The sequence below is a fragment of the Balaenoptera borealis genome (assembly GCF_965194805.1).
Source record: "Balaenoptera borealis genome assembly, chromosome: 6".
Lineage (NCBI taxonomy): Eukaryota > Metazoa > Chordata > Mammalia > Artiodactyla > Balaenopteridae > Balaenoptera > Balaenoptera borealis.
Genome location: NC_138863.1, coordinates 1,974,489 through 2,001,621, shown reverse-complemented (window position 1 = coordinate 2,001,621; position 27,133 = coordinate 1,974,489). Strand labels below are relative to the sequence as shown.

Genomic DNA, 27,133 nt, shown 5'->3' with positions numbered 1-27,133 from the left:
AGAGGAAAACAAACCCACGTCCCCAAACCCTGACTTCCTTCCCCATAAAATGACCTGGAAGGTTCCCTGACAGGGAGAGAATTCACAATGGAAGATGCTGATTTTAATCTTCATCATTCTAGTTATATACCCATCTCTCAAAAGATTTCTCCACTTTAAATGAAAGTTCCAGCATCAACAAAACACCTTCAGTAAATGAATACCAAATGTTTCAATTTTTACTTGAAAAAATTAATTCCTGTTGATGATCATTTATTCATTTGACAGGCTTTACAGAGAACGTACTATGTGCCAGCACTGAACCAGCCAGCGGGGCTAGAGGTAAATAAAACCCTGGGGGAGCGATCAGAGGACAAGCCCTCGAGGAAGCCCAGGCGGGGAAGGGGGATGTGGGCAGGGCTCACCTGCTGGGGGCAGAGACCCAGGGGCTCAGCGGCCCCGGAGGCCCTGGAGCATGTGACACCAGACCCGAATGGGGACACATCTGCCAGGTTTGCGCCTCTGAGGAAGGCGCGACTTCCCCAGCAAGCGGGGCAAAGAACTTCTCTTGGGGTCTGGTGTTCCATCTTTTATCTCCACCCTTTTGAGCCATTTTTTAGACAAAGTGAACGACTTCCCTTAAGCAATGGCACCTTCTTCCCCAACAGGCTGTACTTGTAACTAACAGTGAAAAACACGTAGTTGTATTAGTTCCAAACTGCCCAGAGGGCGAAGACTTGTCTTCCGTTGGATTTTTCTTTTCGATATGAATTTAAAGACAGTGTATCTTAGAGTCTTAAATACGGTTAATTTAAATAAAACTGATTAAAGATGTGTGTTCATGCTGAACAAGATGAAAACTGCTATAAACTCTAAGAATTCACTGTTCTACCAAATCAATAGCATTAACTGGTATCAAGGAGCACAAGAAAGCTGCAGAATTACTTAAAATTAAAAGTACAGTAAATGTTAAGTGTAACAAAACTTTTGATTAAATATTCAAAAAGAAATTCATTTTTTTAAAAAACCCCAAGAAACTCAACAACGGAAGCTCTGCACTGCCTTTTCAAACGCTTACAAAGTGGAGATGCTGAACGCCACGCGCACGCCTCCCCGCCCCACGCTCCGTAAGCTGCACAAACAAGACTCTCGTTCATCGGTGCGGCCCCGCGCACTCAGGAGCCCAAGCGGCGTCCAGCACGCGGCCTGCCAGGCCTGCCTTCTCCCAAGGCCACGCTCTGAGGGCTGCAGAGCTGACGCAAGCATGCCAAGGACCCAACTGTACACAGTCCGTTATTAATAATCAAACCCGACCACCCAAACCCACAAGCTGAAAACCGCCGGGGCTGCCACTGGAACCAGCTTGGAGGGAAGCAGAGAACATTCCTTAGCCTCGTCAAGGGCCTGCTCGGCAGGCAGAAGTCGTTTTTTACTTTAAACATGTTTTCTGAAGTCAAATCTTTTCATATTTTGTGAGATTGAAGACGTTATTTGTATTGGAAGTTTCTGGCAAACTAGGAGGAGCTACTGTAGACCAAGCTGGTGAACTGGGGTTTGCCGGTGCGCCAGGCGCACAGAGACTCGCCGACCCTAGCAATCTAAACCCTCCATCCTCTGTAGACAACCATTCCCTTGCTCTCAAGAAAAGCACGTGTAGGAGGCACATGGAGGGGAGGGCAAGGAACAGGGGGCGGGCAGGGAGCGGGGCCACGTCAGGGGCCAGGTGCGCGGGGCTCAGCAGGTGCGCCTTAGCTCTGGACCGCATGCACCATCCTGCCCGCAGCAGAGCCCCTCCCAAGGGCACCTGTGAGGACCAGGGTGCTGTCGGCCACGGGGCAGCTTCTATGGAAGACATGGAGGGAGCCCACTGAGCCGCCAAGACGCTCGGGCCCCTAGCCCGAGAGAGGGGACATTCACCCCGACCCTGGTTCTCAGCCTCCACCGCACCTTGGAGTCGTCCCAGGAGTTTTAGAAATGAGAGCACAGGCACCTGTCCTCTGCTCCAGATCAGTCCGTCACGACTGGGGGGCTGGTTCCTGACACCATGTGCTACAGGCTCAGGTGTGGTCAGCACCCTGGCCACATCCTCAGCACAAAGCAAGTGGTGGTGCGACCAGCCTGGTGGTGAGGAGCAACGTGGCATGTGGACCAGCTGGGTGGGTGGCAGGGGGATGCCATGGGAGCCAGCAGGCTGGGGAGTGAGGGCCATGAGTGTGATGGACCCCGTCTGGCACATCAGCCCACTGCAGGGCCGCAAGGTGGCCCACAGACCAAGGTGCAAGCAGCCAACCCAAACCTGCAATTCCGCTTCTCCTGATGCTTTTCTGTCCTCGTTTCTGGAATCTCGACTGTGGGCCATCATTGAGCCTGTACATCACCATCTCACCAAATTGTTGTGATCCAACGAGATGTACCATTCAGATTTAGTAATTACTTTCAAATACTAGTAGAAAAACTAGATTTCACGTGGAATAAAAACTCTCCTGACCTGCTTTCTAAATTGAGACTCTATCAGACAGTTAAAGGGAAAATACATTTAAAGTCTATTTATTTCAAGAGTGAAATGCTGTAATAACTGGAAAAGCTGCTAATTTTATGTATAAAAATGACTAAGAACGTACAAATACTGGGTTCAAGATGGCGGAGTAGAAGGACGTGCGCTCACTACCTCTTGAGAGAGCGCTGGAATCACAACTAACTGCTGAACAGTCATCGACAGGAAGATACTGGAACTCACCAAAAAAGATACCCCACATCCAAAGACAAAGGAGAAGCCGCAGTGAGACGGTAGGAGGGGTGCAATCACAACAAAACCAAATCCCATAACCGCTGGGTGGGTGAGTTACAAACTGGAGAACACTTATACCACAGAAGTCCACCCACGGAAGAGAAGATTCTGAGGCCCACGTCAGGCTTCCCAACCTGGGGGTCCGGCAACGGAGGAGGAATTCCCAGAGAATCAGACTTAGAAGGCTAGTGGGATTTGATTGCAGGGCTAACCATTTTCAGTAGTTGAGGATAAAGAATTTTTGAGGTTTTTCGAGGTTGATATGTACTGGTAAAGTGTCTAAAGACTTCTATTTTCACTCATGAGCATCAGCAGAGTAAATCACCACACGGTCACGACATCAAATCCCGACACAGGAGAGAAATGCACATCCTGACTTACTGACACGCAGGATTAACAGGGGGCCAGTGCGTTCACCTGAGCTCTGAGGTCTCGGGCAGAAAGGACCAGAGCCTGGGGATGTGAGAGTGGGTTCACTCGCCCCCCTTAGGTCCTGGGTGTATCGCTGCAAACGACAAACTATCAAAACAAAGAGGCCCAAATACACACGAGGGAGTGTTTGTTCAGCCACAACCTGGGAGGGACACAGCACCCTGTGGATGGAATGCCGAACTGCGTCCATCCTTTCGTGCGAGCCCCAGGCTCTTTGTCCAGCGCTGACGTGGGGAATTCCGCCTAATTTTCACAGGGGGAACAGCACCCAGAAGAGTAACCTGGCTAAGATCCAGTTGGGTGTCTCCTGGAGGACTAACAGACCAGGCTGGTCTCCACACAAGCACAGCCGCGATGGAAAGCAAACACTGGGGTCAAAGGGCAAACGTGCAACCTGAGAGGTGGGTCATCGCGTCTCCTCTCAGCCAAGGGGCGTCCTACCAGCTGCCACCTGGTGTTCAGGCGCTCACAGACGCCCTCAAAACAAAACAACTTTGAAGAAGTTAAGGCTGAACACACAGGTGAAGCTCACTATGCATCTGGGATGCTTTATGGTTCTTAAGGAGTCTGCAAACATTCTTGCAGATGCTTAAGTCAAACCAAAAGTGGGGCTGAATGCCCCCTGCAGCTCCCAAGTGAAGACAAAGCTGTGGACCAGCCCTGAAGCTGGGGCGCCCGGAAACACAGCCCCGGGAGTGACACTGGCCGGAGGCTCCGCTTCTGGGGCCTGGGCCACGGGGCAGCGGGGAGAGCCGCCTGGGGAGGGTGTCCGCCCCGCCGCCCCGCCGCCCTGCCGCCCGCCACCCCCGCTGGCCCCACCGCCCGCCGGCCCCGCCGCCCCCGCCGCCCCCGCCGCCCGCCGCGCACTCACTCTCTTTGCTCTTCTCCTTGTTCTTGAGCTGCTGCAGCTTCTGCTCTCGGTGCCGCTTCTCCAGCTCCTGCTCCTGGCGGTGCCTCTCCAGCTTCCGCTGGTGTTCCAGCAGCTCCTGCTGGTGCTTCACGGCCAGCAGCTCCTGCTGTTGCTGCGGGCAGGGGCGGGAGGAGACAGAGACGGTCAGAGCCTCGCCCCGAAACAAGAACGACGAGACAGACACACACGCGAGCAGATCAGCAGAGGCCCAGCACGTCCCCGCGCTGGTGTGGCCGTGGGGGCCTCGCGCCCTGGGCCCGGCCCGCGCCTCCAAGGAGACCACCTCGTTCAGTCTGCACAGGAAGCAGGGCTGCTCGGGGACGTCTCCTAACCACTCCATGCTAAATGCCAGAAATGAAAATAAAAGTGACCGAACTGCTAGAAGAAAATACGCCTGAAGATTTATGCCATCTCATACGCTGCGAATGCCTTTTGGAGAAGGACGCAGAAGTGTGTGAAACGGTGTGGCAGCTTCGGGAAATTGTTTGGCCCATCTTTACAAAGCTAAACACGCACCCACGCAAGACCTAGCAACCCCACGCCCAGGCCTGACCCAAGAGACGGGGACACACATCCGCACAAAGCCCTGCACGGGACTGTGGGTGGCAGCTGTGCGCACGGCAGCCCAGCCCGACGCACCCCAGGCGTCCCTCAGACGTGAACCCAGCGGCAGAAGTGTGTGTCTGTGCGCGAGAATCCCACCCAGCGATGAAAAAGAATAAACCGCACAGACGGGAAAAAACACGCATGGGCTGCAAGACAACCGAAGCGGGCAAGTCCAGTGTTGACAGGGCTGTGGGATACGGGAGAGAAGAGAGTCAACATGCAAAGGTTCTATTTACACGAAGTTCTGGATCAGGAAATCCTAAGACATGGTGATAAAAATCAGAAGAAGGCTGCTTCTTGGGTGAGGCAGGAAGACGAGGCAGGCGGGACCTGTCTAGGGTGTGGGCTGTCTGACACACAGCATTTGCTCAGGTGCTCACGACGGTCGAAGCGCGGCACACAGACACTCAAGGCCCGTGCGTTTCGTCGTGTGTAAATGATATCACGTATTTTCAAAAATGACAGAATTGACAACGTAAAAAGTTACCTTCGTAATGAATACTGTAAGCAAAATTTAAATGCAAAAGATGAATGAGGAAACCTCTTTGCAGTGTTTGTGGCACAGAGACGGCCGTGGTAAGTTACTAAGGCTATGGTAAGCAGCCCCTAAGAAGGTGAGCAAAAAGACCAAGAGATTCACCAAAAAGTGGTTAAATATAAATGGGGGACAAGGGTTCAAGCTCACCAGCAATCAAATCGCACTGTCACTTATTGCACTGGAAAAGGTGAAAAAGAACAAGCCGGCCAGCGCAGACCGGGGGTGCGGGAAGAGGCTCAATTAAGCCGACACACCGGACACCGGTTTTCCTCAAACCTCGACCAGCAAAAGCCCCCAGTCGGGTGGTCTGTGCTGCCTCCTCCTGCCCGACGGCTCCCCCGTCCCCATGTCTGCCCCCTCTCTCCCTCTCAGTCTGTCTCTGTTCCCCTATCTGCCTATCCCTCTCTCTCTCTCCCTCTCAGTCTGTCTCTGTCCCCCTCTCTCCTACCCTTCTCTCTCCCTCTGTCTCCCTGCACCTGCTCCCCGCTCTGCCTGTCTCCCCACCCCCGCCTGCCCCCGCTCTCCGGGGCTCCGGCCATGCGCACTTGCCACCTTGGGAAGGACCTGAGTGGGGCCAGCCTAGCTGCCCACGCCCTCCGCCCCGGCCACCTGCACGGAGCCGCCCTCGTCCACAGCACCTTCCAGGTGGGCCCCCGTGTCTCCCTCGCTGCTGGGCGGGGCGGGCCCACCGGGGCGGGGCGGGGTGGGGCGGACCCACCCCCCCCTGTCCCCGGGTGGAGGGACGGGCTCGGGGGGAGCTGGCAATCTGTCACCCAAGAGGCCCCGGGACTCTCCGTCGAGGACGCTTCACTGACGAGCGAGCTCCCCGTCATGGACCACGTGTGTGAGACACAGCAGGACAGAAACAGCTTTGCGGCCGCTCCCAGGGACCGCGTCAGACACCTCCTTGCGGCCCCGCTGGCCCACCTGGGAGCCTCCGCAGACAGCACGGCCGGCCTCCCAGCCTCCCGGCCTCCCGGCCTCCCGGCCCTGCTGCAGTGGAAGGGACCTGATGGCAGGGCCCCTACGGAGCCGGGCGGGCTGGTCACACCTGTGCCCGCACATGCAGCAGGGGACCCACGGCCCCTGCCCACAAGCCCTGCCGCGAAGGGGAGGGGGGTCCTTTCCAGCTGGCACCACAGGGACAGAATGGCAGAGAGGTGGGTGCAGCTAAGCCCAAGACCCGCGCAGGAGGGAGGGGGAGGGAGGCGGCCGCGGCCCACCCAGAGGAGCCGGTGTCCGGACCCCGCGCCGCAGCTTGCACCTCCCACGGGTGACACTGCTCCTCGGCCCGGGGCTCCCAGACCGCGTTGTGCAGCAGGGCGTGCAGGGGCGTGGCCGCCAGGAGTGGGTGCCCAGCTCAGCACCCACCCGCGGCGTCCCTGCACACTGAGTGCCACTGCTGAGAGCTGTCTGTGGGAAACAAAGTTAATTCCCAACACCCGGCTTACAGGAACTCGGGGGCAGGAAGAAGGTTGCAGAGGCCTTTGCGGGTGGCTGAATTCCAAGAGCAGATCTCCAAGCCAGCTTCCCAATTTTGCAGTCATTGCTGCCAGCAGTCAATACAATCTGGTTTGACCACGAGCTGAGCTTCGGTCCCTTCAAGCTGATGTCGCTGTGCGTGTCCATAAGATCAGCTTAAGAACTTTGCTGATATATTTCAAGACAGTGACGTTTTCTTCTCTTTTAAAAGGAAAAGCGAATGACACCACTGGGACAAAAGAGTAAATGAGGTGGGGCTAAACCATATCCCTTATTATTATTAGTTTTCTTCCAGGAGGCACTACTCAGAGCTGCACTACTTGCTCTTCTCAGAACAGGGTTGCACAGCGAGGAAGGTACCTCTGCCAGAAGAAGCATTTGTTGATCCGTATGGATTCAGAGAATCCTGCCTGGGGGCCCCAGGGCTGTGTCTGTGGGTAAAGGCCCCCAGCGGCTGTCACCAGGCCACTGCCCACCTCTCTGGGATTCCACCTGTGTGGCCAGCCTTCAGAGACGGACGACTCAGAGGGCTGCCTGGTCGGGGAGCCAAGGCCGTGTCCTGAACAACGGATCTTGGAAGGAAGAACCTCGCCCTCTTGGTATTACCTACACCCCCAGATCACCTTACGTCCAGCCCTGGGTTCCCTTTCAACTGCTCAGTGTTCATTTAATGTGTACATGAGGCGCAGGCAGAAATTCGCTTAATATGGTCTCACAATATTTACTTTTCACCCAGAACCCAGAAGGAAAGTGAGATCTCTCAGTTGTCATTACAAAGAGACTAGAAACAACCACCCCAGACCCTGATGATTAAAATTCACAGGATGACAAAACTCCCAGAAAAACGATATTGTCATTGAGTGTTAATGAAAGGAGCAATTAGAAACCACAACTCTGATTCCCCAAAATGCCCCAGAGCACGACACTGTAAAAGTCTGGCACGGACAGTGCAGAGCCGGGACTGCTGTGGGGACACGGGGCTGCCACGGTGAAGTCCACGCCCACCTGGGACCGGAACCCGGAAGTTCTGTGCATCAAAGGCCCAACAGGCTTGCCGTGTAGGTTTTTCAAAGATGGTCAAGGAACTTCTAAGGCATCATGTGGCCCACTATCTGAGGGAAGTACAGGGCAGACCCGATGACCCTCGGAGGTCACTTTTGATAGAGAGCATCTTCTCTTGGATGCTGACCTCCAGGCTTGCGTGCTACTTGGCCATGGTTTCTAAGGACCATTTGCGACTAAACTCTTCTTCCCTATGGGGTCCTCAAAACGGAACCATTATCTTTATCTCACTGGATTTCCTGGCTCAAATCGAAGAGGCACCCCCATTTCAGTACATTCAAAATCACTCTTCCCTCTGGCCTCATGGCACATCAGCATTATCAAAAGGTCCCCTGGATGTGTCATTCATGTTCCCACCCAAATCTGGATACTCAAATGCCACACAGACAAAAAGGTCAGCCATCAACATGCTGGTCAGCAAGAGGAAGGCCGGCATCACAGACACCCGGCACTCTGGACGCTGCGGAAGTTGTGGACTGGACATCGCCATGAGCGCTGGGGGGAGGGGAGCATGGAGGAGGAGGAGGGGGAGTAATGAGGAGGGGGAGGGGAGAAGTGATGGGTGAAAGTGGTCAAGGGAGAGCCTGGCCGGCCTCCCCTTCCTCCGTCGTCACCACCCAGTCTCCATTCGTGTGACACGCGTTTTCCTCCCAGGTGGGGCGCCTTGGAAGCTGCGTCCCCTTGAGACCAGTGGCGGGTCCCCTCCGTCTAGCAGGGCATCCTGGGTCCTTCCCTCCATGGGCTCACCACCACCGGGACACACTTCCCGTGGTGGCTCAGGGCTGACTGAAGACTCAGGCTGTGTCTGAGCCCCTGACTTCTCTCTGCAGACAGTAGGTCTGAGCGAGCCCGTGAGGGTACCGGGCCAGATCGAAGGCAGTGTACCTATCAGCAAGAGCCAGTGAGGAGGAATGAGATAAAAACCATGTCGCAAGCCAACGCACGAGACGGTTTTCTTTGTAGAACAAACTTCTGCAGCTGCCACCTTTGGAAATACACAAAACGACCCTTCTCTTCTACAACTGCAGGCAGCCTACAGCACAGAGGGCACAGTCAAAGGTGAGCAGGACGCCTTATAAAGCAAGACACTCTCGTGTGCCACGAATGCTTGGTGGCAAAGGAAAAGCCGGGCCCTGCATGGCAGCCGGAGTAGCCATCAACGCCCCCTGGGGCAGCAGGTCAAACAAGGCCATCCACCTGCCCATAAACAACTTCCTAGAAACCCAAAGTGCCGGGTTTATGAGCAATTCCTGACCGTAAGCCCGTGAATTAGGCACAGACAGGTTCAGGGATGATGCAGGGCTTTTGGCTGCCACACGCTTTCCCAGGTACCAGGGTTATGGCAACCTAAGTGCGTCCTGCAGGCTCATTAAAAGTTGCCTCAGGTGACCCGGAAGCTGGGGCCCCAGGTAACATCTCTCCAGCTACCTGGGACAGGTAATAAAGAGAGTAAACACGACGGCCTGGCTCCCAGTGCCATAAAACCAGGTTCCTTTCAATGTTATCCGTTTCCCTGCAAGGAAAAGAGTCACACACTCAACTAAACAGCTCTTCAAGCTCTCTCCTGTCCACGTAGACAGCACGAATCACACCAACAGATTTTATACATACACACACACACACAAATGTACAAAAATTCAGGCTTCAGTAAAAAAGGACATGCAAATAAAAGAGTGGAAATCGCTTTTAGTTTTTGCCTATTAGACTGGAAACACCCTGCGAGACCTGGGAAAGGGACATCCAGGCTGAATACAGCTTTGGAAGGAGCAGGAACTCTTCCGGAGGGCGACCCGGCAAGATGCTTTAAAATGTGTAATGTGGGCTTCCCTGGTGGCGCAGTGGTTGAGAATCCGCCTGCCAATGCAGGGGACACGGGTTCGAGCCCTGGTCTGGGAAGATCCCACATGCTGCGGAGCAACTAAGCCCGTGCGCTACAACTACTGAGCCTGCGCGTCTGGAGCCTGTGCTCCGCAACGAGAGAGGCCACGATAGTGAGAGGCCCGCGCACCGCGATGAAGAGTGGCCCCCACTTGCCGCAACTAGAGAAAGCCCTCGCACAGAAACGAAGACCCAACACAGCCAAAAATAAATAAATTAATAAATAACTAAAAAATAAAAGTGTAATGTGCACACAGTATTTTTCATCTGAAGCGATTCATTCTGAGGAGACCTGCCCAAAGGATGGGGCCTGCAGTCTGGTCCACAAGCAGGAACCGTGGAAGATGAGCCCCCGTCTCCCAGGATGGCACTAGCCAGACAGACGTGTCAGGACAGGTCCCCGCCGTGCAGTGTAGACGGGAGGCTGTAGCGCCAGGGCCACTGGATTCAGCCCCGACTTTGGACTCTGGCTGCTTCGGAGCCACGGCGGGGGTGGTATCCACGCCGGGAGCGTCCCCAGGTTCCTCGCCCACTCACAGCCCGTGAACCCATGGGCTCCCGGTCCCGGCAGGACGGACCTGTCTAAAACCCCTCCCGGAAGCACGTTCTCTGAAGATTCGTGTCTCCTCTCCACGATGGAGCCACAGTCACAGCCAAAATCCACAAGTAAGTACTGGAAATTGACAAAAAGCAACGGCTGGGCTCAGAGTGCTGTTAGTAAGTGGAACAAAGGCTGATGAGAACCGTTGATCAGAACCCCAGACAGGTACGTCCCAGGGGGCACACAGGCCGGGCCACGGAGAGAGTCGAGGTGAGTGCTGGCGGTCAGCCATGCACTTGGGGTCCCCCACACCGGCCCCTGCTGTTCCTCACCAGACCTGGGGCACCCCAGCCCCAGCTCGGCCCTCCCTCTTCACACACGTTTGTACCCTCCCTCTGCATACCCTTCCCAGAGGCATCAGTGCCAAAGAGCAGGACAGAGGCTTCCAGAAGCATGGAGTGCCAACAAGCTGGCCCTGGGGACCCCGCGCCCTGGCCACTGGGAGAGAATGTGTGTAGAGGACGTCTCTTCCTGGACACTCCTGGGGGCTGGGGCCCCCCCGTGCTTACTCACTACCCGCCCCCATTTGGTCTGTAAGAGGTTTAGAGGAGGTTCACTACCCCAGTTCACTTCTGCCTTTTTTTATTAGAAACACAACAGAATGACTGATGGTTAAATCTAAGGTCAATTCCTTCTGTGTTCACATTTAACCATCAGTTTACTTATCAAGATCCATCTTCAAAGGTTCACGTTCTTAGAAAAGCCCAAAGACGGATTTGCTTGCTGCCCATTCTCCTAGCCCTGGAAACATCAGAGAATTAAATGGAGCTATTTCATTTTTTTCCCACTTAATGGCATCATCTAACGTGTGGAACATAATATTCTCACAAAGATAGGGTGATCCTGATTTTTACCCACTCGATTTGTTTCCATTCATTTGAGTACTTTATGTACATACGTAAAATCAGCTAAGTAACTGAGAGGAAAGTCTGGGTTCAGGGGTCCCCAGTGCAGGCGTGTGGCCAGCCACGGGAAAGGGCAGCAGCAGTGGCGCCCCTGGTTCTGGACGATTCTGTCTTGCATTCGCACCCTGATGCGCACTGTGGACAAGGCCATCGGCGTGCACACAGAGGGTCTAAAAACAGAGCCATGTGCTGATGACCGTGCCTGCCAGATAACGTGGCCTGCCTTAGGAAGCCCACTGCGGGCACGTAACCCTGACCACCAAACCCTTGAAATTTATCATTAAACCCACATTAAGAATGGCTGTTCTAGGGCTTCCCTGGTGGCACAGTGGTTAAGAATCTGCCTGCCAAAGCAGGGGACACGGGTTCGAGCCCTGGTCCGGGAAGATCCCATATGCCACGGAGCAGCTAAGCCCGTGCGCCACAACTACCGAGCCTGCGCTCTACAGCCCGCGAGCCACAACTACGGAAGCCCATGTGCCACAACTACTGAAGCCCGCGCACCTAGAGCCCGTGCTCTGCAACAAGAGAAGCCACCGCAATGAGAAGCCCGCGCACTGCAACGAAGAGTAGCCCCCTCTCATCGCAACTAGAGAAAGCCCGCACGCAGCAATGAAGATCCAACACAGCCAAATAAATAAATCAATAATAAAAAAAAAAAGATAAAAAAGAATGGCTGTTCTAGACACGTACTGTATGATGCTACTCATATGAGGTCCCTAGAGCAGTCATTACAGAGACGGTAAGTAGAATGGTGGTTGCTGGGGAGGAGGGCCTGGGGCAGGAGGGGCTGGGGGAGTGTTGAATGGGGACAGAGCTTCATTTTTTTTTTAATTTTTTAATTCTATTTTATTTATTTTTTTATACAGCAGGTCCTTATTAGTCATCCATTTTATACCCATCAGTGCATACTATCAATCCCAATCGCCCAATTCATCCCACACCACCCCCACCACCCGCCACTTTCCCCCCTTGGTGTCCACACGTTTGTTCGACAGAGCTTCATTTTTGAGAGGACGAAAAAGTTCTGGAGATGGATGTTGGCGATAATTGCCCAACAATGTGAATGGATTTAATGTCACTGAACTGTACACTTAAAGATGGATAAGATGGCAAGTTTTACGTTATGTATATTTACTGAGATTAAAAAAAAGTGAGTTAGCGGTTTAGTGGTTCCTCAGAGTTAAACGCCGAGTTATCTTACGGCCCAGCAATTCGGCTCCCACGTATATACCCCAAAGAATTGAAAACAGTTGCTTAAACCTAACTTGTTCACTGATGTTCACTGCAGCACTATTCACAAACGCCAAAAGGTGGAAACAACCCAAATGTCCATCAATAGATGAATGGGTAAACAAATTAGGGTACATTCATACAATGGAATATTCAGCTATAAAAAAGAATAAAGTACTGACACATGCTATGACGTGGAAGAACCTCGAAAATGTTATGACAGAAGTCAGGCGCAAAAAACTACGCATTATTGTATGATTACATTTATATAAAATGTCCAGAACAGGCAAATTCAGAGAAGAAGGCAGATGAGTGTTGCAGGCGCTATGGGGGGCAGGGGGTGGGGTGGAAATGGGGCATAACTCTTGGATATCAGCGCAGGGGTTCTTCATGGGGTGATGAGAATGGTTCGGAACCAGACAGCGGTGATGGTTGTACCATATTGTAAATGTACTAAATGTCATTGAATTGTACACTTTAAAATGGTCAAGTGATGAGTTTTATGTTATATGAATTTTACCACAATAAAAAAAATGAGTAAGGGAAAAACTAAGTATTTTCCATAAAGAAAAGGGAAAAAAACGAGCAGCCACCTCTCTCTGGGCTCCGTCGGGTGAGAACGAGCACAGCCCTGAGACTGAGGACGAGCAAGGTCCCTGTGTGTGCCCCAGGCCCTCGGGGTCCCTGGACGGCTGCTGGGGACGAAGGCAGAGCCTGGCTTCTCCTCCACGCTCCCCGTCCTACCTGACGGGCATCAGGAGAGAGCAGCCTGCATCGGCAAAGGAAACGGGCAAACTCACCTGTGATGAAAACGATCAGAATCCTGATGAGTGCTAGAAAACTACCAAATAGCTCAGGTGATGATTGAACTATGTCCGGCACCGACCCTGCCAACAAGCTCTTCTAAGAGAAAAAGGCCAGGTCTCTCCACACAGGACCCAGGAAAGGCCTTTTGTCCTTGGGGAGTCACCTGCTTTATTTACTTCTGCAGCCCGGGAGTGTGGCTGCCTGATTTGACACCACAGGAAAATGGTTACAGGCCTGGAGAGGGTGCTTCCCATGCAACCCTGAGGGAGACCCCAGCACAGGGAGGAGAGGCCTGGCTTTGCCTAGCTCTCCTCCAAGCCTCACACCCAGGGCAAGCCCTCACCCAGGGTCCAGCCTCGGCCACACAACCGCAGTCCATGGTGTGGGCAGGGCCCCTCACGCACGTGCTGTTACAGATAACTTTCCAAGATCCCAACATGGTTACGGAAGTTTTAGTCAATGCATCGAGACCAAAAGGGAGGAAACAATTATAATTTGCAGATGACATTATTGTCTACTTAGAGAACATGAAATAACCAATTACAAATTTCTTAGGACTAAGAAGAAAATTCTAGACATTGGTTGGCTAACAAATAATAATGAAATCAAGAGCTCTACACTGACAGTGACCAAGTAGAGAATAAAATGAAGAAACATTCTATTCATAACAGGAGAAAATATATAAAATACCCAAGAATAGTTAAATATAAAATCTACAGCCCTTATATGAAGAAAATAAAACAAGACTTTTCTTAAGGATAGAAGAAGCCTCAAATCACAGGTGGTAATTCCATATTCGTGAATTAGAAAGTTATTAGTAGATGTCCTGCTGATTTATTAACTTGCTGCAACTTCAGTTAAGTTTCCAGAGCAACTTTGGGGGACGTTATGAGAAATGATTCTGCTGCTCACCTGGAAAAATAAAAGCTCACCCGGAGACAAGCTGAGGGAATTAAAAATGAAGAACAAATGTGTGGGGAGTGGAGACCTGCACAGTCGGATCCTGAAACACGAGCACAGGCTCCTGCTGACACTGGGCGGGGCTGGTACAAGGAACAGAGGGGGCCGGAGACAGACTCGGCCAGATAAATATGCGCTGATTATGGGACAGAGCTGGCATTTTTTAAATCGTTTAGAAAACTGCTTTGCTTCGTGAATGAGGCGAGGCCAAGCAGATAATTGACAAAATATAACAGACGTTGAAATAACGCCCTTAATTTATAAAGAACACTCATATACTGATGAGAAAAAGACAAGCATTGCAATAGAAAAACAGCAAAGAAAATGATAATTGGTAGAAGAAATGCAGCAAGCGTATAGAAATATGGCGAACCACAATCAAGGAAATGCAGGCACGACATGAGACAGAATCAAAATAGGATGTGAACAAGTTCCACTAATGCATCAGACTGCGGGGTCAGCCCTGGCCCCTCTCCTCTGGGAGGGCAGTCATTGCTCGGCCAGCCCGCTGTGTGCGGGCCATGGAAGAGGGAAAACGGGGGGCGGGTAGCGACCCGCGCAACAGGCTGTGGGTGGGAGAGAGGGTGCCCTGCAGCGCCCCACAGAGGCAGCTACCACCCAGGACAGGTCAGCAAGTGCTGGCTGTCGTGGTTACTGCTGCTTTACTATTCTGCTCTCGGAATGAGCAAGGCGGGTGTGTGTGTGAGAGACAGAGAGAAAGAGAGAGAGAGAGACAGAGAGACACATGCATACCCAGGACCTGGTGTAGCTTTTGGAAAGAAACCTGGCAACAAACAAAAGCCACAGAAAAGGACTTATCCTGGGTCAGCAATACCATTTCTGTTTTGTTTAGACAAAGGCATGTGATTCATGAACGAGGACACTAAAAACAGAAGAAAAACTGGAAATGACCTTAATGTTCAACTCTTCAACTATTAGTGCTTATTTAAGTTCATTGGGGTTCATTGTAAGACTACAATAAAACCGTTAAAATCATGCTTTTGAAGTGTATGTAACGGTAAAGGGAAATGTTAACAATACAGTAAATAAAAACCACATGTCAGTATAATCCCAATTCCATAAAACTACAGGTACACACATGCACAATTTACATAATATAAGGTTACGGGAATCCACTCCAAAATGCAACGGCTTTCCTAGCTAACAGCGCTGGAATCACATCTTCTCTGTGATTTGCAATTATTCAGTAATTAACATTAATGACTGTGGCGATCAGAAAGAGATCATGATGAAAACATTCCTCGTGAAAAACGACACTGTCTGGGATGCAAATAGCAGGGCCCTGCTCCTCTCTTGTACACAAGCCTTGGGGAGTCCGGGGGCCCGGGACCTTCCCCCTCCTTCTCCCGTTTACCTACGCAGGTGTTCCTCCCAGGGTGCAGGCGGCTCCAGGGAGACCTGTGGGGAGGACACTGCGAGCAAACGGTTAATGAGGAGGTCAGACGTGTGGGTGAGCGTGGCTGAGTGGACACAGGCATTCACTCCCACTCCTCTCGGAACCACGAAGAGGAACGGTGCTTTTTAGGAGACACGGATTCACATGAACAAAGCCTGCAGGAAGGACTGGAGAGCAGGTTTGTCATCAGAACTTTGGAAGATGCAGAACACTGGAGATGAGACGCGGCAGCACCCCAGAGGCACAGCCCAGACGGCACGGTCAGTGTCGCGTTCTACTCTGAAGTGCTCACCACGTCTCCATCAGTGAAATGGAATATTCGATACGTTCCCAATACAGAATTGTCAGTATTTGCCAAACAGCGAAAAACCACACATTTATGGAAACATCACTGCCACGGACGGAGGTCAAGTGGCGGCATGCCTGAACCCAGAACCTTCAGAAGGCGGCCAAGGGATTCTGGCTTGCACGGGGGGCTCCCAGCGTCCAGGCCCACAGCCCTGTCCCCTTCCTCCTCTCTTCACGGTGCACCCCGACTTCTCACTGTCTCCCTACCCCTGAGCCCTCCTCATGTGCACCCCGACTCTTGTCAAAATCACGGTTACCACGCCCTCTCCCGCCGTCCCTGGACTAGGGTGAGGATCCCTCCTGGAGAAGATGACTGCACTCCAGGCCCGGTCTGTCACAGCCCTGCAGTATCCATTCCTCCGGGTGCGTTCCCATACGAGCTCTCACCCTGACCTTCAGACTTGCCTTGGCCAGCGAGGCAACAGCTTCCATGACTTACATGGAGGCTTAAACCACTCTTGCCCTCCTGCTGAGCTTGGAACTCAGAAACCAGCAGATAATCCAGCTGCCAAGCACCAGCCTGGAAGTGAGGCTACTCCAGGTCACCCCGTCACTGGGCAGCTCACAGCTGATGACAGGAGCACGAGAGAGAGCCCAGACAACCCTCCACAAACAAATGACTGCTGTAGTAAGCACTATATTTGGGGTCGTTTGTTATGCAGCCAAAGCTGACTGAGACACTCATGTAACAGAATCTTTGTGGTCTTATAAAATAGTGGCCATCACCACTCAAGCAGGAAGGACTTTGTGCTGGCTTATATCCTGTAATTGTTTTCCTTTTTGCATAAAGCAAATATTTAAACCATTGATCCTGATTTAGAGATATAACAGATTCATATTTCAGATACTTTGAAATGCAAAAATCATGTTACTACACCATTATACTTAAAGATAGTCTGCAGTACAAGACTGAAACTGTAGCCATGATCACCAGAGTTTGCCCACAGTGAGAAGAGCTTACAGGTTTCTCAGACTGTGGGACTGGATTTGCATTGGAGCATAGGGAACTCAGCCAATAGGAAGGGAGGAAATCGCTAACTCCAGGGAAAGCTAAGAGCTGTATCAGAGAGGTCATGAAGCCATTGCATGGTGTGTGTTGGCAATAGGCACCCACACAGACACAAGAATGGAGCCCCTGATGGTTCTTTAATCAGAAGGATGGTCTCAGTATATGAAGCACCCGAAAAGTGGCAGTGTATGTGTGTGTAGGGGGGGGCCGGAGATGGAGGGCGAAAGCCTAGTCTCTCCAGCAAGCGGGAAATAATCACCCCATGGGATCTTTAATGCAAGGACGAAGCCGACCATCTACAAACAGGGAGCAGAAGCCAGCAGAGACCTGGGGCTGGGCAGCAGATGGGAGAGCAGGGAGGGACCGCTTCTGCTTGTTGACACTGTACTACATTTCCATTAGAAACATTGGAAATAGGGATTCCCTTGATAAAATTTTAAAAAATTAAAAATGACACACAACAAACCCCCAAAGCAGCAAATCTAGGTAATGCTACATTTGCCAGGTGATCACCTAGGCTATCCCAGCTGACAAAAACACCCACCGACACCACACTCACTACTCTCACAGCCCTGGGCCTCAGTGACCATGCTGCCTGGACCCCATTCTGGGGAGAAGAAAACTAACTGCGCAGGACAGAAAGGGGAACGGGGCTCCTGAATCAGCCATGACCAACAAACACACTGCGCCTAGTACAAGTGCAACACTGAGTGTCGAAACCCCAGGAAAGATCTTCTTTACCCAGGGTTAACAATTTTAGTTACATTTTAAAAATTATTCTCTTTTTAACTATAAAATCCTATTCAAATTCACTGATGATTTAATGACACTAATTCGATTGTGTGCTCAAGAAATCCATCTGACAAACACCACTGCCAAATGTCACTAACAATATGATACCTTGTGAAGAGAGCGTAAATCATCAAAACAGAAGCCAACTGATGGTATGATACAATTACATAGTTTAAATGGCTTTAGACGAATGATCTCCATTTTAAATGGAGAAACAACAAACGATTAAAATGCAGAGAGCATGCAACCTTGAGATGCTTCCTGAGCTGCGTTTCTGGGGCTCCCACCATCTCTGGGAGCACCCAGCCTGTGGGTCAGGGGGAGCTCGGGGTACCCCTGACTTCCGGGCCCTCTCTGCGCAGGTGCTGACAGGAGGACCCAGGAGGGAGACTGTTCCATCTCAAAGAGGTGACACTAACTCCTGGAGCACCAGAGGAGGAGAGAAACTGGGGGTCAGGGAGACAAGGCCCACCCCAGGCCGGGGCCCCGGGACAGCGGGAAGCCCGGTCTCGCCCTGAGGGGGAAGCACCAACCGGGCTCAAGAGTGTTCCTGATGTTTCCTGCTTATTTGTGCAACCCCTCACCTACGAGAGGTTGTTGATGTCTCAATTTCTCACGTTTTTCTTGTAAAAGCTACAGACTCAACCGACACAGACACGAGAACAGAAGCAACTAGCGTCCTCCTTAATCCTGGTCAGCACAAAACCCACCATCGCCAGTTTCCAGTATAGTCTCTCAATCAGGGGCTGTTTGAGTGACAACGAGGGTGCAAGGGGGAGTGAAAACAGAGAGAGAAGTGCAAATCCCGAGTTCCTTCTTCAGCCAGGCGCCGTGCCGGCCCGCAGACGCCAGAGGTGGGCAGCTGCCCGTTACCAGGTAGGCACGTGGATGCGTGACCTACGGGGGGGAGGGGCACACACAGGGCTTCACCTCCCAAGATGAAGGGCAGTGCGGGCCCCCTGGTCGCCAGGAGCCCGGGTAAAGCGGGGCGTATCTGAGAGGACCGGGAAGACACAAGACTGCAGTGATCCTTCAGGCTTCTGAGATGAGACCAAGATACGGGACGGTGATGGCCAAAGTTCAAAACGCCGGCTGGCGAGGAGGAGAGGAACTCGCTCCGCGTGGGCGAGCAGCGCTACTGGTCGGGAGAGAGCCAAGGCTGAGCTTCTAAATTGCTTTCAGGGGTCACAGAAATGTGAGGCTGCAGCTTCAAAGACAAAAGGAAAGAGGCGGCCTGTGGGGGGGGGTCTCTTGTCAGTACTGAAAGGCAGGCACCTCGTCGGGCGCTGCTCACAGCCAAAGACCCTCGGGGCGGGGCCTCAGCGGGAAGCCCCACCCACCCCATCCCCCCGCCATCCCCGCATCCGCGTTTCCCCCGCACCGCACAGAGCAGCAGCCGTGAGCAAGGCGCTGGCTTCCCCACCGGCAGGGCAGGTCCAGGCTGCCTCCCACGGAGCATCCCACGGGGCCTCCCTCTCCTCCCAACAGCCAGGAGGAAAAGGCGCTTTGCATCAGGGGAGCAAAGCACACCGCGCTCGCTCTCGTGGACCCTCGACCACCCCACCCCAAACTCAAGAGCACTTATTAAATAGCAGAGGACCACGATGGCCGCTGGGGCGTCTCCGTGGAGACAGGTGACCTCTCAGTTAGGCAGGAGCGCTCGCTGGCTCAGAATCTACAGCCAAAGCCATGAGGCCTGGACTTCCAGCAGCTCTGGAGAGTGTTCTCTCCTTGGTCTGTCCACTGCCAACCTCAGAAGCCCCGCGGGGTCAGGGCAAAAGGCAGCAGCGGCAGCAACAAAACTGCCAAGACCCACGGCCTCGGGCGCAGCTCTCAGCTGGCCAGAGGCAGAAACAGACAGTGCACGGTTGGTTACTCTGCATGGCGCCAGTGCGCACACACCATCTGGGCGCAGGCTAACGAGGAAGCCAAGGCCGGCCTCAGCGACGTCCAGCCATAGGCGGTGTTGGTCTCTATGGAAAGGGCATCTCAGAGGCGTGTGGGCTTTTAATTCTCCACATCCCTGCTGTCCGGTCCAGTAGCCACTAACCACATGTGGCCGCAGTGCAGCTGGTCCAAAGGGAGATGTGCTCTGCGTGTCTGGTCTGCGATGCTTCACTAAGACTCAGCGTGAACAAAACTATTTATACGGATCACAGGTTGAAATAATATTTTAGAAATATGAGGTTAAATAAAATACATCAAAGTTAGTTTACCTTGTGCAGCCAGGTTCCCAATGACCCCAAAGATTCCTGCCTCCTGGTGTTCACCCCTTGTCTGGGCCCCTCCTGGGAGGGTTGGTCATATGACAGTAGAATAAGGTAGCAGGGTTGGGGGATGTCACTTCCAAGATTTGGCCAGAAGACACCAAGGCCTCTCCTTCTTGGTCACTTGGATCTCGGGTGCCCACTTCGGGGAAGCTGCTGTTAGAGGCCCACGTGAGGAGGACCTGAGGCCTCCTGCCCACAACCATGGGCGTCAGCTGGGAAGTGGGTCCTGCAGCCCCACCCAGCCCTCAGATGAGACCACAGCCCTGACTGGCAGCTCAGCAGCACCTCACGAGAGACCCTGAGACACAGCCAGCAGTGAGGCTGCTCCTGGGTTCCTGACCCGCAGAAGCCATCAGATAGTAGACTTGTTATTGTTATTCCTGACCCGCAGAAGCCATCAGATAGTACACACTTGTTATTGTTATTCCTGACCCGCAGAAGCTATCAGATAGTACACTTGTTATTGTTATTCCTGACCCGCCAGAAGCCATCAGATAGTACACGCTTGTTATTTTAAGCAGCTAAAAAGCTTGTGGGTAATTTGTTAGATAGCAATCAATAACTTACACAATCTGGTTTCTTTTGGTGTTTTAAGGTGGCTACAGAAAATGTAAAATTACCCACGTAATTTTAATATATACACATTTCTATTGGACAGCGTTGCTCTCCATGTTTCCAAGTGCAGTGAGCACGCGTTATGATCACGGACGTCATAACTGGTCCCTCAACCACATGACGTGACTTCTCCATGCATCACTAATGCATGTTTCTTTCTAATATGTTTACTTTTAAAATCTGAGATCAGATTCAATACATGCAGAGAGTGGGTACCAAAAAACAATCTTAGTTTTTTTCTTATTCCATTTAAAGGAAAAGTAAATATTAGTATCTTTTTCAAATCATAAAAAGTAGGAAAAATGGAGAGTGGACGGACAAGTCCCAAGAAGAAAATAAAGATGATTTGCAAACACGGGTGTTTCTTCTTGCCGGTAACGTTGCTATATACGGACATATCTTATCTTTGTAGATGAAGTCAGATGATAAGCATTTCCCCTAATTTAAGCACGCTTCTACAGCGTGACTTTAAATGCTGTTCCCACCACTGGCCACATCTGCCCCAATCTACTCAACCAGTGCCCAAGTGCTGGACACGCAGGTGTTAACTGCCCAGCAAGCAATATGGCTGTGCATCAATCTCAGTGCTACCGCTGGTTATCAGGGACGGTCCTTAGCGTGGGGACCACAGGGCCACGAAGAGCGCGCGGGCTCTGCGGGCTCCCGGGCGCGGACGGCAGGCGACTTACTTTGATGTGCTCGTGGAGCTGGGCTTCGTGCTGCCGGGACAGCTGCTCGTGCTGCCTCTGGAACTCGGCGATGAGGAGCTGCCTCTGGAGCTGCTGCTTCTGCTTGAGGGCCAGGAGCTCCTGCTGCAGCTGCTTCTCCCGGACGCCGGCCTCCGTCGCGGGCAGCGGAAACTGGTGGTCCAGGCGCAGGTCCATGGGCACCGCCGGGGGGGCCACTGGCAAAGGCAGCGCCGAGGCCACGTCCACTGCGGGAGAGAGCACAGCACACAGCGCTGGTCACCGTGGAGCCCCCAGCCCCGCCTACCTCCCAGAGAGCCAACAGTCGGCGTGCCCACACGCTGAGGGCTACTGTACACTTTGGACGCCTCTGCACCCCCTCCCTCAACAGGCTCAAGAGGCACGACCCGGAGGCCTTTGAGGTTTCTATCCCTCGGGCAAAAATCAGTGGACGTCTGGACCAGGACACACACTCCCGCAAACTCTCTTCCCTCCACCCGACCCTCCACGAAGGGTCCCCTGCTCTCTCAAAGAACCTTGCTGCAGGCCCGGCGGCCTTTTCTGACATCCTTTTTGAAAGTCGACGAAGAGAAAAAGCAAGAAAAAGGCTCTGAAAAGCACTGAACACCCCCGTAAGTAGAGAGGCAAATTGCCCAAGCTTTTCTTCCCCTTTTCACAAAGCCACGGAAGAGCTGTGTGCAGGAACCACAGGACAGTGTGTGCCACTGAAGTGGTCCAGACGGATGCTCCGGACGGGGAGAGCGTTTCCATGGTGAAGCGAGCGCCCTCCGGAAAACAGGTTTACCGGCTGCAGCCAATAAAACGCTCCCCCGGCTCGCCCGCACAGCTTGCGCGTCAGGGTTACATGCTTCTGCACTTCGCCGGGAAACGGACTGTCTTCACTGCACTGATGTGTGGCCGAGAAAGAGCCACAAGTGACTGATTAGAAACAGAAGCTGAATCGATCTTAAGGCTTACAAATCAATACCAAATTAAAGTGAGAAAAAGAATGCAGAGCGCAAGCCTTAAATTTATATGGACCTCACAAAATAACCCGACGTGGGTGCTCCTCCCGCGACAGGACGGCATCTGAAAAGCCCAGGGGCGCCGCTGGGAACCCCTTACTTCCCGCGAGCCTCCTCTGCTGCTTCTCCGCCTCGCAGGTGAGCGCCCTGGGCGCTGCTCGTAGAGAGAGGAGTGAAGACAGCCCGGCACCGAGGCCCACGGTCCCTGTCCCTGCCAAAAAGCCGCCCTCACAACCTGCTCTGGGCTCACGCAGCGGCACGGACCAGACCCGGGGACCGGAGGCTGGGGCCTCGCCCTCCGGGGGGCTCAGGGCTCCGGTGGGAGCCCAGACTCAACACCCAAGGGCCGCCAATGCCAGCTCCTCACCACCTGGCACGGGGCGCCTCATCCTAGCCCCTCTGCCTGGACCCTCTGCAGGTCGGGCCTTGCGACAGACGCACTTTGCCTCGTCCTGGGGTCTCCCTGAGTGAGAGCGGGCCACTCACGGGCCGGACATAACCCAGTTCCTCAGGAAGTCTGTGCATAGATTCTGGAAAAACAGCCCGTAAGTGGAACCACCCCTCAGGACAGGGCATTTCTGTGGTCACTGCCAGGCGGCAGGTCCCATGCCGACCATCCTTCTGATGAGCGAGGCGAGGTGGGGCGAGGCCCGGCTCGGGCGAAGCCCTGGGTTCTAAGCCCCGAGCCGACTCCCTGAGCCCTGGAGCTCTGGACTAGAACGTGGCCTCGCACCTGCAGGGCTGCCCGCCTCGGGAGAGTGCGGGACGCTGCCCGGGGCAGAGCGGGGCCCCGGCCCCGGGGCTGACGTCACTGTCTCTCCCACCCCCGGGACCAAGCCCTGGCCTCCACCCCAGGCCCCCAGAGCCTGGAGCAGCTTCCATGCCAGGAACGCGTGGGACCTGGCCGCAGGGAATGGAGAAAACTCCGCAATATTCCAGCAGTTTCAGAAAATATCTAATTCTCCTCTCTCTGAAGCCCTAACAAGCCTGGGATAAATACCAGCTGACTGTTTTTCTTCGGTTTCTTCCCCCAACTTTTTAAATGTATGTATTTCTTTTTTTTCTAGAGGGGTGTGAGGCTTGATGTGTGACAAGGTCTTTATTTGATACTTAAGTGAGAAAAATCTGCACAAATGAACTGTTTTCGTGAACAGGCCCGGGGACCGGTGGACCCCACCAACCTCCACTGCACACCAGCTGGTAAAGACTGGCTTTTATTAATTTCCTTTTTCTTTGTTTGATCATTTTTATCATGCAATATATGAAAATGGAAAAACAGTGCAAACAACACCAGTTTTATAAAACCTCAATCAATATTTTCCCCCATTTGCTTCAGACTTTCTTTTAAGGAACAGAATATTATGGAGGGCAGGGAGGAGGGCTCAGGAAAGAGACTTAGAGAAAAGAGAAAGTGACCTGACGTCTTAAAGGAAATTCAGCTGATGCTTTTCTTTCTCCGGTGGGGAGAGGTGGTATATATTATCCTGCTTTCACTAAAGACAGTGCTGAATGCTTCCTGAAAAACATTCTTACCGTGAACGATGGCAGGTTTTGCCAGCTCCCTTTCTGCATCCACGGATGTGGATCAGAAAGTTTTTCTATTAACCGGTTAACCTGCCTAGTTCCTTCATGGATTACAGGTGAGTTACTTAGCAGACCTCCTCAGGTTAGTTGGCCTTTGCTTTCTTTTTTTTTTTGGTCTGTGTTGGGTCTTCATTGCTGCGTGTGGGCTTTTCTCTCTACTTGTGGCGACCGGGGGCTACTCTTTGCTGCGGTGCGGGGGCTTCTCACTGCGGTGGCTTCTCTTGTTGCGGAGCACGGGCTCAAGGCCCGCGGGCTCAGCAGTTGCAGCACACGGGCCCCAGAGCAGGCGGGCTTCAGTAGTTGCAGCGTATGAGCTCAGTAGTTGCGGCATGCGGGCTCTAGGGCGTGCGGGCTTCAGTAGTTGTGGCACACTGGCTCAGTAGCTGTGGCTCGCGGGCTCTAGAGCGCAGGCTCAGTACTTGTGGCACACGGGCTTAGTTGCTCCGCGGCATGTGGGATCTTCCCGGACCAGGGCTCGAACCTGTGTCCCCTGCACTGGCAGGTAGATTCTTAACCACTGCACCACCAGGGAAGTCCCCCAGTTGGCCTTTGCTTTCTAAGGATAAACCCGACTTGCTCTTCCTGGGTTACACACACACACACACACACACATGCACACAAAGAGTCGCTGACGCATTCAGCCTGCGACTGTTTCATTACGCACATTTGAATCCATAGTCATAATAGGTGAGACCGGCCTGCGGTATCTCTTACACTCTGCTTGTCTGGTCAGGGAGCGGAATTTTAGCTTAAGAAAATAACCACAGAGAATCTGTGAAATAACCATACTGCCTGCATTTTGTAGCAGTATCATGTCACTTGCCCTGACAGCAGGGGTGGTCAGACGTGGCCCCTGCTCATGCGACGTGCCAAGGTGACCTAAGACACTATGTAGGAACAAGGCCATCCCCACGATGCGGGGCAGAAGACGACCCATCCACTGCTCACTGTCTCATACCCGCTCCCCACTTCTAATTCTTCCTAGGCGGGGTCAGGAGGACCAGCAGAAATGTCTAGTAGTTAACGTCGTCAAAGACTGAACATAAAACAACTTGAAGGGATCCAAAAATAAGATGGGCCAAACGTCTCTAAGCGTGCGTCCATGTACCGCGGAAACACTCCTGCTCGGTGCTGGGCACTGGCGGGCTGCTCCCAGGCCAGCCCGTGGCAGGTCTGCTGTGAAGACAGGCAGGAGGGGCAGTGGGGCCCATGGAAGGCCTGGGGAAGGGTTCACACGGGGGCTGCATCTCTGAGGCGGGAGGGGCGCTGGGGGTGAAAGAGGTGGGGCGGTGGCCGCAGGGGCAGGACGGGAGGACTCGCGGGTGGCCGGGCAGGACGGGGCCCTGTGGATGGGGCGGCAGGGCGGGGAGGGGCGTCACACCCACCACCCGCGAGCTGAGCCTCGCTTTGTTTACTGCACCTTTTCTCAGCCTCCTCTGTGTCTGGGGGCGTAGGGAACCTTAGAAGGAAACAGCCCCTGGTCATGCCACAGACACCGGGCGGATGCACCCTGGGGGTGGGCGCACAGGGTGGCGAGGAGACCACCCCCCCGCCACCGGCAAGCCCCTTCTGCCCGCAGTGAACAGACAGAAGGGAACGGGGGGGGGGGGCACGGGGGGGGCCCACGTGCTGTCCTCGGCCCAAGGCATCCCTGTTCTCACCACGTTCCCTCCACATATACTGTGAGAAATGGATGCAAGTCCTGCCTGGGTTTACCCTTTTGAGGTTTCACATAAAACTTCATTCTTCTGCTAGAGAAAGTCAAAAGCAGAGCAAAGAGAATGCAAAGCTAGACATCACCTCCGTCAGACGTGCCGCGACCAGCTCCTGCCACTTCTTCACCTCTGAAAACAGCACTGCGTTTACAGACACGCAAACCAACACTGGAACTTACACGAGGCCAGGGGACCCAGGCAAGGTCCTTCTCCCGCTTCGTGTGCCCAGCCTCGGGAAGCCAGGCGGGTGGGGAGGTGGCCGAGCGGTCCCCAGGCCTGGCCTGGGCACCAGCTGCGGGGTCCCCATTCATTCCCATCGCTGGCGGGTGCGTCAAACATGACTCGGACTATTTCTGTATCAAAAACTCTCTGAAATGCCATGAGTTCCCAACAGAAGCTGCTGGTGCTTTTGACCCAAAGAGCCCTGAAGAAACAATGAAAGCTTCTCTACTTAAAGAATGCAGCATCAAGACAAAAAAGCCTGTATTCTCATGAATATTTTATGGCAGAGTAGAAAATTGCTTTTATAGGTTGTGCCTTGAGAAACATATTAATACAATCAGACTCATGACGTTAGTAAAAGCACAAAGACTATATTCAGAGTTTCAATAAGAAATGGCAAGCCTGGGCTGTGAATTATAAGTTCTCAATCAGAAATAGAAAAAATCTGCTAGTCTCTATTTTTTTAACATAAATGATCAGAAAAAAAGAAGGACACTGTAATTTTCCATTACATGGGTTGGGTCCTCTTTTCATAACACCATTTCATGTCATCATATAGATAGGAAAGAAAGAGAAGGACTATTCTTTAGAAAACAGGGCCGAAGTTTAGGGTCTGTTCAAGTAAAGAACGACTCATTCAAATCTAGGGGACAATAAAAGATATTTCATCCACGTAGCCACGATTTCCTCTTACCATGACATTCGCCTGCGTGCGTGAGGGTTAGGGAGAGAAAAGACTGCAGGGGGCGGCGGAGGAAGAGAAAGAAAGGGAGGGGTATATAAGAAACGCAGAACTTAGTTCAAAGTATTGTCATCTTTTATGGTGAAATGTGTCACACACCCTGGAGAACAAGAGGGTTAAGGGTGACACAGTCACCCCCCCACCCCAACCAGAACCAGAGCATTGCTCTCCGTGCCCCCCACATCACACGCCTGTGCCCCCAGCAACATTCTGACTTTGTTCAGCATCCCTGCTTTTCTTTCTGGTTATAACATGTACAGATGTATCCCCAAACATGTGTTCTCCACGTGACCGCAGTGAGTACAGGAGCAGTGGGATGGGAGGTGACAAAGGTTCCCAGGAAAAGACAGAGTCTCGAGTTCAGGCTGCCTTCAGCTTCTAGGACAGTTGACCAAAAAGAGCTCTGTCTGGGCGAAGTCAAGAGTGACCCCCGGGAAGCCAAGGGCCGCCCCCAATGCAGCACCCGGGGGGGCCGTCCCGTGCACAAGCGCTGCCCTGTTTCCCGCCGCTGCTGCATCCAGGCTGTC

General features: G+C 52.9%; 1 protein-coding gene across 8 annotated transcripts in view; it reads right to left on the bottom strand.

Annotated features, from left to right (window-relative positions):
* The window catches only part of HDAC4 (histone deacetylase 4), a 292,757-nt gene that overhangs the window by 92,465 nt on the left and 173,159 nt on the right, over positions 1 to 27,133 (bottom strand). For all 8 annotated transcript variants that reach the window (XM_082396983.1, XM_082396985.1, XM_082396984.1 and 5 more), the window contains exons 3-4: positions 21,322 to 21,566; positions 4,071 to 4,221 (exon numbers count right to left, since the gene is read on the bottom strand). In XM_082396983.1, coding sequence (XP_082253109.1) covers positions 4,071 to 4,221; positions 21,322 to 21,566 — 396 coding nt within the window. The remainder of the gene's footprint in view (positions 1 to 4,070; positions 4,222 to 21,321; positions 21,567 to 27,133) is intronic.